Source organism: Sipha flava, unplaced genomic scaffold, assembly GCF_003268045.1.
Source record: "Sipha flava isolate LNK unplaced genomic scaffold, YSA_version1 93_pilon_pilon, whole genome shotgun sequence".
In the NCBI taxonomy this organism is placed as follows: Eukaryota; Metazoa; Arthropoda; class Insecta; order Hemiptera; family Aphididae; genus Sipha; species Sipha flava.
The window spans coordinates 74,529-87,158 of record NW_020273633.1 but is presented as its reverse complement, the minus strand read 5'-3'; the positions used below and the strand labels follow the sequence as shown (position 1 = coordinate 87,158).

At 27.8% G+C, this 12,630-nt stretch overlaps 1 protein-coding gene and 1 pseudogene across 1 annotated transcript; one reads left to right on the top strand and one right to left on the bottom strand.

Moving 5' to 3' along the window:
* Window positions 1-2,759: 2,759 nt before the first annotated feature.
* LOC112693746 (putative ATP-dependent RNA helicase me31b) lies at window positions 2,760-11,298 on the bottom strand. Its single transcript, XM_025568941.1, has 11 exons — window positions 11,125-11,298; window positions 7,644-8,003; window positions 7,500-7,578; window positions 7,197-7,431; window positions 6,995-7,138; window positions 6,076-6,170; window positions 4,230-4,352; window positions 4,022-4,150; window positions 3,782-3,962; window positions 3,509-3,720; window positions 2,760-3,407 (listed from the first exon to the last, which is right to left on the bottom strand). The coding sequence occupies exons 2-11, from the start codon at window positions 7,712-7,714 to the stop codon at window positions 3,333-3,335; spliced, it is 1,344 nt and encodes a 447-aa protein (XP_025424726.1). The 5' UTR covers window positions 7,715-8,003; window positions 11,125-11,298; the 3' UTR covers window positions 2,760-3,332.
* Window positions 4,724-5,713, top strand: LOC112693747 (annotated as a pseudogene).
* Window positions 11,299-12,630: the final 1,332 nt, after the last annotated feature.

The window sequence follows — 12,630 nt, the reverse complement described above, 5'->3', positions numbered from 1 at the left end:
TTTTGACTTAAATAATAGCATTGATAATAGAATAGACTATTTTATAATCAATGATACAAGGTATTCAATATAATACCTTATTATAATCTTATAAGCACGATTACATATACTTACAATCAATCGTGGTTTCCCATCGGTTGTCGGTAAATGTGATATGTCATCAAAGGAATTAAAAATAATCATATTTATTAACCTAAATAAATCGTAGAGGTTACATACGATTCATCATTACGACTGTTCTATTATTTTTCCCCTGTAATAATCGAATATTTGAATAGTTTTCGATTATAATAGATTATTCAAATAATTTAATTTATAATCGAATAATCATACAACCAAATAATAAATCAATAGAATAACCTAATAATTGTATTTTATCGATTAATCGATATGAACACTGAACAAGTAGACTGAATTCGTAGTTAAATATATATTCAATATGTTAATTAATTGGAAAGTCAGTAGTTATTATTCTTAATATAATGCAGATATTGAATTTTCGTTTTTTTTTTAACATACTATGCAACTTAGAGCCCATCTTTACCATGGCTAAAAAAATCCAAAATTCATAACCCCCAAAATTTTTTTCGTTTTTTCAAAAAAATTGTTTGAAAAACTTTAAAAATAGCCACTTTAAAGAACTAATAATAAATTACTCGGGGAAAAAAATGTTGAAATCGGTTGAATTTTGAATGAATGGGAGCTCAAAAACCATCAGCAAAAAACAAAAATATTAATGAGTTATTTGTTATTCATTACCTAATATATTTAAAACCATACAATTTTACAATTTGCGGTTTTTTGAAAATATAAAATGCTCTCATTCATTCAAAATTCAACTGATTTCAAAATTGTTGACAGTTTTAAATTTTTTTTAATCGTGATAAAAGATGGGCTTTAAGTCACAAGTTTAAAAAAACGGAACTTTAATATCTGCATTATAATAGAAGTAATACCTACCGACTTTCAATTAATTTACATACTGTATAAATTATATACGATATACTTATACATCTTATTAAACGTAATATTAAGTAAAATAATAATGGTTACAATCTATTTTTCTTCTCCTCCTTTTTCCCAACTATTTTGGGTCAGCCACCCTTGTCCTAAACCTACACCCGTCTCGATTTTCTACATCCTCTATGCACACACCAACAGCCGTTATATAATTTTCAATCATATTTAACCATCTATTTTTCCTTAAACGTTCATTTTCGTAACACTCTTACTTCATTTATTTTCTTTAGTCACATCTTATGTCCAAACCACCAATGGTTACAATCTATTAAATAATTAATTAATAACATACTCGGAAATTTTATTTTAAAACAGATATTCGGTTAATCGGGTATTGTAATTAAAATAGTTGAATATCATAAAATATTGATAAAAATAATAGCAGTTCTACACCGTCATTCCTCGCAACTCGCATTATCATTTTTTATACCCGTTTTTGTGCGTTGTGATGAGTTAAAATAGTATGTATTCTAATAATTATATAATAAAATGTATTTAGAGATTTACAATTAATTATAATCTAATTATTAATTATAATTTATAATGCAATGAAAAATAATGTAGTGAAACGTGTAAAAACTTATCAGTGTCATAATTATCTCGACTTTTATTCAATGACAATTTCCACCATGGCCTTTCGGTTTTCTCTCATTTTTGCATATAGCATAACCGCAAATGCGGCACTAATAACCTTTTCGTTGTCACCATGAACTGTATATTTTATATTTGGTCCAAATAATCAATAAAAACACGAGTTGTGTATGAACATAATCGTCAGGTATAAATACTCATAGGGTACTCGAGTCGTGTGGCATGGGTAGGTAAGTGATCTCAGATTGTTTCATAATTGAGGAGTAGTTATTAAATCAGTATCACCGGTCCTCCTCATTAACACTAAGGATCATTTACTGAAATCCTTAGAGACAATCTGTTTGGAATCATGGAAATAATAAGTTGGATGAAAAAATTAAACTCAATTGATGGTTGAAGGTTGGGATTTAATTTAATTTGTTTAGCAATTGATCAAATCTTATCCATTTTTATGTTTACATGAAGTTTTCAATAACAATACAATATTTCGGAATGAAAACTATGGATACACGGTGAATTTTTATAATACATAGTAGAGTTATACACTAATCAAATCGGTAACAGATTTAGGTTTACATAAAAAAAAAAAAAAAGATTGTTGAGTGATAAAAATAATTTGTTCCTATTACAAAATATAATTTAGAAAATAGTATGCATAAATAAAGTAAATTTTAAATAAATTAAAATTAAATAGAAGTTCATAAGAAAAATGTTAACTTCAACCAATTTTAATGGATTTTTTTTATTTTTTTTTTTAATACATCAGCATAAGTAATGTAATAAACCAACATTATTTTTAAAAAAGAAAATTAAGTACCAAATTTAGTTAATATTTTTTTAAGGTTTATCAGAAAAAACAACTATAGTTTGGTTTTGAAGTTTTAAAATAAATTTGGTACTTTTTTATTTTATTGAGAAAAAAGAAATCAATATTTGACCCCCCAATACATAATTTGACTTCAGCCCTAAAATCCCAAGTCAAATTATGAGTGCGAAATTAATTTTGAAAGTAAATATTAGTCCAATACACAATAGTAAAAATGAAATTTAACCGTCCAAAAAAAAAAAAAAATTAATAATTAATGGCAAAGAGACAATCGGGCTGAGGTGAATATCTCTATAAACCAATATTAGGAGAAATTTTGTAAGACGGGGTCCAGCTTTAAATTGTTCACTTGTACTGAAACTGAAACAGCTGTAATCTCAGTTTACGTTTTTGGATCAATTTGTATTAGTTGCACTTGCATTAGAGATCTTTTCGCTAATTAAATAGCAACAAAATTATTTTTTTTTTTAAATATATAATAAATAATATACTCTTATGTACAATATATATATATATCAGATAATAGCGAGATTTGTTTTCATCATAAGTATATACATTAAATTATGCCAATGTGGCAAGACTATAATACTGTCTACAAAAGGCTTGATCCAAGATGTTACATTCCAATTGAGACAAAGTACTAGTATGCAAGGCAACATAAAATTTCATGAAATGAAAAAGAAAATAATAATAAAACAAAAACAAAAACAAGAGAAGAGTTTAGTTATGAATTTAAGAAATTAAAATTAAAATTTTTAAGTAAACTGCAAATGGTTTAGAAATCAAATTTGTCTTTGGAGATTGAAAAATAAAATTTATATATCTTGGGTTTTTCGAGTCTTAAGTATATAGGTGAGTTTAGTTACAAATATTTACAATAGTTGTTGAAGGATTTTTATTTACTAAGTTCCATTTCTTCACTAATATCTACATCTTCTGGCCGTGCAACATATAATCTTGGATCAATTACCTGTAAAATGTATAAATAAACAAACATTTCATCAGAATATGAAAAGAAAAATGAATGACAATACAACAAGACTAATTAATTAATATATAAATAAGTATTACTTTTGGTATAGGCTTAATTTCCGTTCCTAATTCTTGTTCAATACGGTGTAAAGCAAATCGGTCATCATAGGTGATGAGATTGATTGCAATACCAAGATGTCCAAATCGGCCTGACCTACCAATACGATGCAAATATGTCTCAGCCATTTTAGGGAAGTCAAAATTAATCACAACATTAACAGCTTGAACATCAATACCCCTCGTAAATAAATCTGAAAGAAAGGTTTTATTAAATCTTAACACCTTAAAATAAATATTTATTTAGTATTTTACCAGAACAAACAAGATTTCGGCAAGAACCTTTTCTGAAATCATGAAAAACACGATTACGATGTGCTTGGGCCATTTTTGCATGAATATAGTAACAACAATAACCGAGATCGGTAATTTTTTTAGCAAGTAACTCTACACGTTGTGTTGAATTACAGAAAATTATACTTTGGTTAATTTGTAACTAAAAACAAATAAATGATATATGAAATTAAAATTTAGCTGTTCTACTATCATTCATACCTTTGAGAAAAGAGTATTCAAACAATGGACTTTTTGTTTTTCTTGGACAAATGCATAATACTGAGTAACTCCCTTCAAGGTTAACTCTTCCATCAAGTTTATTTCATATGGACTACGTAAATGTTTATCCTGAAGTATATATAAAATCAAATTATCATTTTATTTAACTGACAAAATAAACTATTATTAAATTATATAAGAAACTTACCATAAACTGTTTGACAGTCAGAGGGAATGTAGCTGAGTAAAGGAGGATTTGTCTCTCTGATGGTAACCTTGAAATGATATGATCTAACATACCTTTAAAATCTTGTGATAGAAGCTTATCTGCCTAAAATGTTTATAATTTTTGATAAGTTTTGTTTGAATTTACTCATCAATGAAAAATGTAGCTGTTTAAAGGACCACCATACTATTGTTTTTAGCTTAAATATATATATATATATATAGAACATACTATGACGAAAAAACAATTATACCACTAATTTTGTTTTTAATATTACACATGAAGTCACAGATTTGTTTGCTGCACAGCAACCAGATGTTATACACATCAATATTTATCCATTTTTGATTTAACATTTTAACATTTTTAAAGTACATCATAATCTTTCTATTAATTTAATCATATTACATTTTGGTTAAATATTAATGAAATAATAATTATATTATAAATTATAATACACCACTGCTATTACTCATAAGAGTACTGCAATGAGTTTATTTTTAAATTTATGTCTATTCATTGATTACCACTTCTAATATTTGCTAAAATAGCCAGTTTAGACGTCAAAAATCTATAGGTACACAATATCACAACAATTTTACATACATTAACTGCAGGGAATAGTGAATTCGTAAAACCGCGTCCACACAGCGTAACAAAACAACGAACTGTTCGATAAAAAATTTGACAAACTGTTCACCAAATAACTAAAAAATGTGTGTATGTTTACATATAGCTATAGCTAACCAATAAATTAACTTATATAACTTAAATAACTTTTCTGAATAACTTCACAGTAGTTCTATCTATTGCTGAGTATAGATGCTTGTCCAGTCACTTCAAATTGCTATTGCAGCTTATGTTATATTCATCTTACACTAGAGAAAAATAATAGAAGACAAAGACATCGGTGGCAAACCCAAATTTTTCGTCGATCAAAATTTGAAGGAATTTCATTATTGAACGATTAATGATGCAAACAATTAATGGACAGTTTCAAAACTTTATGAGGATGTTGCAAAGTGACTTTGATTTGCTTATTAATTTGATTGGGCCGAAAATCGCTACAACTGAAACAATTTTAAGAGAATCTATATCGATACAAAACAGACTGGCAGTAATACTTCGATTTTTAGTCACTGGCAAATCATTTACAAGTTTGCAGTGCCTTTTAAGAATGTCAAAACAAGTCATTAGTAATATTGTTAAACTTGAATTAACTTAAAAACTGATTATAAATAATAATAGTTTAATTTTGCGTGTTTGTGAAAATGTTCGACGTGTCCATACCTGTCGTTACATCCTTTGATGTTACGTGAAAATACTGACAATGACAGATCGCCAATTTGTTCAATAGAATGTTACAAGTTCGTGTTATACACGAATCCTGTTCGTCGTTTTGTTACACTAACGTGGAATAATATAATTTATTCAAGTGTTATTATATAAATTTTTAAAAGATTAAACCAAAATATGATATAAATATAAGAAAAAGTTTCTCTTAAATACATTTGATTAGTTTCATTGAAAAAAAAAATAAGTTCATTAGGAGTTATATTCGTAAAACTAAAAATAGATAAATATTGCCATGTATTATAAATGCCAGCAAATGCAACAAACAAATTTGTGTCATCATGAGTAAATATCACCATTACTAGAAAATCAAGTCGCTAATAAATTTTAGTTGTATCATTATTATTCTAGTTATAATCTATTATATTTATTATGGTGATAAAATCATAATTGATTTTTTGAGTTGGATGATCCTTTAAAAAATGTTTGATACGAGTGATTTAGTTAAAAATAAATAATAAAATTAAAAGTTCACCTCATCTAGAACTAGAATCCGACAATGATCAACTTTAGCTATGCTTTTATCTAGAAGATCCAATATTCTTCCAGGAGTAGCAATGATAACATGCACTGAACATAAATAAAAATAAACCAAATAATATAATAGTTAAATCCATATAATGATAATTTTAATAATATATTATGTATAATAGCTCTCAATTAAAATTTCTCACTCATAGAATTCAAGTGAAGGGGAATCCAAAGTATATCATCATAGAGCAAAGTCAATAAATGTATAATTATAATACATTAAAATTTTTAATTTAGTTTAATATGTATATAATTCCACTATAAAAAAAATTACATGACACAAATATAAATATACATATACACTCACATATATTATTTTTAATATTAATTATATTCTTTAACATAGAATATAAATTTCATCTATAGTTAAATACCGAATAAAAATCTAAAATTTTCATAAGTAATTTGTATAATGATAAAAATTGATAATATTACAAGCGAATTGTAACTTAATTATAGTATATTAAAATTAATTTTTACTATAACTTTCATTCACTGATTTTTGTTTGGTTTCATTGATATAAATGTATATAAAAAAAAAAATTCTCCAAAATATACATTTAATATAACAATCTTAACCCATTATAAAAGCTCTCAATTTTTATTAACTCACTCATCAATTTTAAGTGAAGGGGAATCCAAAAATTCTCATCATAGAGTATTATTATTAACGGACTAACTTTGGAGTATATTATAATAATTTAATTTAAATGTTTGCTCTCCGGTTATTGTAATATTTTACTCATTAATTTGAAGAGAAAAGAAAATGGTGATGAGAAAATTTCAAAAATAATATATTAACTTCTATAAAAATTTGATATATCAACAACAAGGAGTGTATTTATAATATTTTTAATTCATACCTCGTTGGTAAATACGAAGAATATCATCTTTAAGATTAGTACCACCAGTTGTCACCATGACCCTAATATCCAAGTGCTTTGCAAGCTCAATACAAATTTGACTAGTCTGTAATGCTAACTCTCTGGTCGGCACAATCACAAGGGCTAAAAATAAAATAATATTACTACAACAAATAAAACCCAATAAATATAAGTTTAATACCTTGTATGACATCTAATTTAGGGTCAACTTGTTCAAGAACAGGGATAGAATAGGCTCCGGTTTTTCCAGTACCATTTTTTGCTCTGGCCAAAATATCTTTACCAGAAAGCGCTATTGGAATACTCGCTTCTTGAATAGGACTAGGTTTTTCCCATCCTTTTTCAAAAATTCCCATTAACAATTCACGTTTTAAACAGAATTCTTCAAAATCATTTCCTTTGGTAGAAGTAACATCCTATTCAAAATTGAAAAATTTAATTAAAATATAAAATAATATAAAAATAATTAATGTTTAATGCATACACTAGTTTTAATCCGTTTGTCTTGAGGTGGAAGTTTAAGTTTAGCTTTCCATCCTGCATCATCTATTCCTTCAAAGCTACTAAAAATTAAAAACATTTAAATTAAAATACATATTTAGTGCACAACTAGAATTATTTTTCTTACATTCTGTTCATCTGTTTACTGGGCATACTGAGATTAATCCCAGAACTATTGTGATTTGTTGTAGCGATCATCTAAACTTCTTAAAGGTTCAAAGGAACCAATGCACCCACACAAAATTATTTTAAATTCTTAATAAAACAATCACTTTTAAACACTAAAACGTGTCTACTTATTAACTTTGTTATGTACAACAAATAAAAAAATAACAAACACTTAATATAAATACCATTAGGTATTCACTTTTTGTCCTTATAAAAATGTAAGTTAAATTATATAAAATTTTTATTTCACTTATGAAAATAATGTCTTTTTCTTGTTTTGTCTTAAGGAGAACTATAAAAAGTAAAACTTTCTACACACCTGAAAAATAATGCATGATTACTTTATTAGTTAAAAATTATAACTTATAATAAATATGATTTATTAAAATATTATCATAAGAAAAGCTAACTTTCTAGTTCTATTTTCTAATTTTTAAAATTTTTAAAATTTAAAATTCTAATTTTTATTAAATAATTTAACCAACAAGCTTTAAATATACTAAACTATTTAAATATTATTTGATATAGGTTATACCATAAATAATTGTTGATTATGAAAAAAATAATAGCCAGATTTAATTTTATTATTTTTTGTATAGGAGTATAGTATAATATTGATGATCGAAGTAAAATTGAAAATGCTAAGATACAGGGATTGTTATAGAAGAAATGTTCTTAAAATTTTTTAATATATGTAGGTAACATTGATTCTGAAAAACAATTTTCATTACTACTACCTATAATAGTCTAAGTACTTAATTTTAAAATCCTGTTTATTGAACAAAAAAAAAAATTTTTTGAACTTTGATTTAATTAATATAATAATAAAAGTTTAAATTATTAATAAATGTTTGTGTCATTGTAAGTGTTCAGTTTTTAAAGGCTTACTAGTAATATTTTCAATTATCAAATAAACTAATATCGTTAATTAACAATTGTAAAAGTATAAAAAACTTAATAAATTTAGTTGAAGTTTCCTATTTTGTCAATAATCAATATATATATATATATAAATAGCTTGAGAAACTTTTTTTTTTACTATAAAAAAAAAAGCTTGTTTTATTTTTTTTCAATTTCAGCCAAAAAATTAATTAAATTTACATGAGAACAATAAGTAAATTATTTCATGAATACATTAACGATAACTGATACATATAACAACTGAGCTAAGATCGTATCTGATAAAATGCTGTATTCAATTGTTAAAGCCCAAGTATTAAAATTGAAGAATTTTTAACCAAAAAATGTAACTAATTTTCGTGATTATAAATTCAAACGATTAACTATTAATTTATTTTTATATTTTATGCCAAACCAAAATCATTCTAATGAAATTGAACCAAAAATATGAGAAAACCAGAACATTATAAATATCTTTAAAAAACAGTTGGAATATTTTGAAAATTATATACCATCTCCAAAAACTGATGATATTCATGATGATTCATGATAAGTATTCAGCAAAATTTCCAAGAACTGATAATTATTTTTTTTTTTTGTGTTCCACAAAGTTCGCGGTATCTCGTAAATTATACAGTTTTATAAAAACAATTGTTGTCAAATGTGCATGAATAAAATGTACAAACAGAAAAAATCAAATGGATATTTGGAACATTCATGTATTTGTGTATATACATACACAAAAAGAAAAACATGGTAAAACCAGGATAGCTTCACTCAGAATCTAAAAATAACTGTGTAAATGTCGTAGTATTATAAACCTAATATTGGTACCTTCACTAAAGACTATTGACGTTAGGTTTAATAGGTACCGACAAGATAATCACATGGTTTACATGAAACTGAGAAAATCTATACTTACTAAATTATACTGAAATTGTAAGAAGGGAACATCAAAACAGAACCTTTTTCTTATCAACAAATAATACGATAAGATAATAATGAGAAAAATTGAAATATACATTGTACCAATTTAAGCTTGATATTTTATTCATTGTAATAATCATTTTAAATATCTTAACTATCTTGAAACTCAATTAGAATGTACCAATACCTAAATAATTATATTTTTACAAAATTATCACTCATTTATTACTAAATACATTAAAAATGAGCCAATTGTTTTAGTTTTAAAATCTTAAACAGCACATTGAATAATATTTAAGGTATCTAAATGTTACCCAAACAATATTATTTAATAATGGTTCAATAGATATTAAATATTCAAGTTCAGATTATGCCAATATACATATTCAATCAAACTATCAAAAAAATTATCATTTTACTTTTGTAATGTAATACATTCACAGACATTTTAAAAACAAATAAATCCATAAATCCGGGAAAATCTAAATTTATTTTGATAAATTTTAGATGCAAATAATGTTTCACAATGCGATTTAGCGTAAATAACAGAAGGTTCATAAATTTAAATATTGCAAAGATATGTGTAATTTTCAATCTGACTCCTTAATTAATCAGTAAAGTAGTATGATGTAATAAGTTGAGAATACATTATATTTAAGATATATATTTTAGAGGAAATTATTTAAGAACCATACACTGACTTAGAACAAGTTCTAAATTTATAGTACTTTTTAGTGGACAAAATACCATCACATAGTTTTAAACTATTGATCGAAGGGAGTCAAACGAATGACATTTGTTTTTATTTTTATCCGAAATATAAAGTTGTAACGGGCTGAACAGAAAAAATAAATAAAAACCTTGGAAAACTGAATTAATCGATATTTAAGATAAAATATAATAAATGTAGAACGGTACACGTTGTCCCACAGCGCAAGATAAGTCTTGTCGATTATGAATCGTACGATCATTCAAATACTTAGGGACGATACCAATAAGAAACATTACGGTGGCACAGTTGGCACATACAGACAATTTATTAATTTATTATAATATATAGGTATACAATGTTGTAAAACGATCAGCTGATAGGTAACAAATGGGATAGTAGGTGCGCCAAAACGCGAGGGGGTCGGGGAGACAATGAAAACCCTATCGAACTTCAGATAAGAACAAAACGTTGACAACCAAACAATAGGGTCGAAGTAAAACTCCATATACTTTAGACAGAAAAAACTAGGAAATCGCACGGCGCGCGTGGTCGGATGACGAATAGTACGAAGACCAAACGGTTGAGGTTCAAACAACGGTACTTGAGGGGTCACAATCAGGAAGTAGCACGCCATGTTAGGCACGTATTCGAAAATGGAAAAGGGCGCGCGCCAAGATCTTCGCTCGTCGGAGGGAGGCCGTCCATACCATAATGTGGAACAAAAATTCGTTGGGACGGATAAACAGTCATCACAACTATCTCCGCGAACAAGATGGCGGAAGCAACGACAACGAGGTTTCCTCCGGACGAAGGAACACCGCAGGCGCACCTCGGACCGCCGCCACACGTCACCCCTAACAAGCGAGCTAAATGAAAGAATTAAAAATCAGTGTTCGCTTACCAAATCCAAAACGGGCTCGTTTTTCGTGTTCGATTCGTCTACCGGGCGGACGTCGTCTTTCACGGTTAGATATGTTTATCGTGAAAACAGGCAAAAATAACGTCTAGTCGCACAATCAACGAATAAATGACGTCGCGTGAACGGTCGTAAGTCGCAACAACAAAAACGTTTGGTTCCCTTCTCCCTCGCCCGTGCTCACCACCACCTGCACGTCCACAACCGTCACCGACGCATCCCCACCACGTGCCGTACCGCGTCTTTTTCGCGTACACGCGGCACGCATGCGCAAACAGGCGTGTTTGCGGTGACATCGCAGTGCTGCCAACGTAGAAAGCACGGTCGTGTTTTCGGCGGGACGTTTGACGGAAGGCTTAAAGTTAGGCTGAAAGTCACAGTAGCACCGACGTCGGTGAAAATCACCCGATTATATTAAATAAAGTAAATATTAAGGAAAATTCACACTAGTCAGATACGTACCGACAGACACCGTGCCATACCGTTCGAATATACGTACCGACCATCATTGTTCCCATACTTACATCTTCGCATTACATTTATACATTTTATGCAATGATTTTATAATAAAGCACCTCCACTAAACTACCTTTTTAAATTTTTAAATTTTATAAAATTTGCCAAAATTTAAACTTTAAATGCTCAGATTGTAAAAATCTAATACAAATTATAATTCTCTTATGACTATAAATATCTCAAAAGAAAAAATATTTTTAAAATGTTATGGTGTATAGAAATAATATACCTAACAGCTGAATGTATTATATATTTTAGTTAATATTACCAGGTATGCCTAAAGAGTTGAAATATTTTTCCAGCAGGATTCTTTGTACACATGATCACTATATTTTCTATATGACAATGCAGAGACATTCTTGATCTCTGACGAGTTCAATTAATAATTCTAGGTTCATCACGCATGAGAAATATAAAAAAGTGTAATTAATGAAAACTTTATAAGTATTGACTGTAAAAGTTTGTGAACGCGAATAGTTTTTCAGTGAATATTAACAGCAAACGAATTTATCTGTTGTTCATTCGCAATTATCTTATTCATACAGACCTGTTCAAACCGGATCGGACACAAGACGTCCCGACAAAACATTCTCGCGCGAAATGCTGGACCGACTCTGTCGGATCTGTATGTGAATGAATGGAATGGAAACGTTCAAATGTGAATTACCTAAATCAAAACACATAATAGAATATTTTACGGAACAGTACGGTAGGTACGGTGTCTGACTAGTATGAATCATGCTTTATACAAGTGGTTTCAGTGCTTCCGACAGCATCGACCGATTATACCGAAGTCGGATATCCATCGGACAATATTCAAATTTGTTTGTTTTTATCGGCCGATTCAGTCGACGTAATCAATTCAAACACGAATATTATTTTATAATATTACATTTTCATCATGGTCTGCAAGAAATGAATAAGTTTGGTCCATGAAAGATAGAGCTCGTGGGACCATAGTAGTAAATCTTCATG

Coding starts and splice junctions, on each gene's coding strand:
- LOC112693746 (XM_025568941.1), bottom strand. CDS start 7,714: ATGATCGCTACAACAAATCACAATAGTTCTGGGATTAATCTCAGTATG. Junction 3,721..3,781: donor CCGAAATCTTGTTTGTTCTG/GTAAAATACTAA, acceptor CCTTTCTTTCAG/ATTTATTTACGAGGGGTATT. Junction 3,408..3,508: donor AAATTAAGCCTATACCAAAA/GTAATACTTATT, acceptor TACATTTTACAG/GTAATTGATCCAAGATTATA.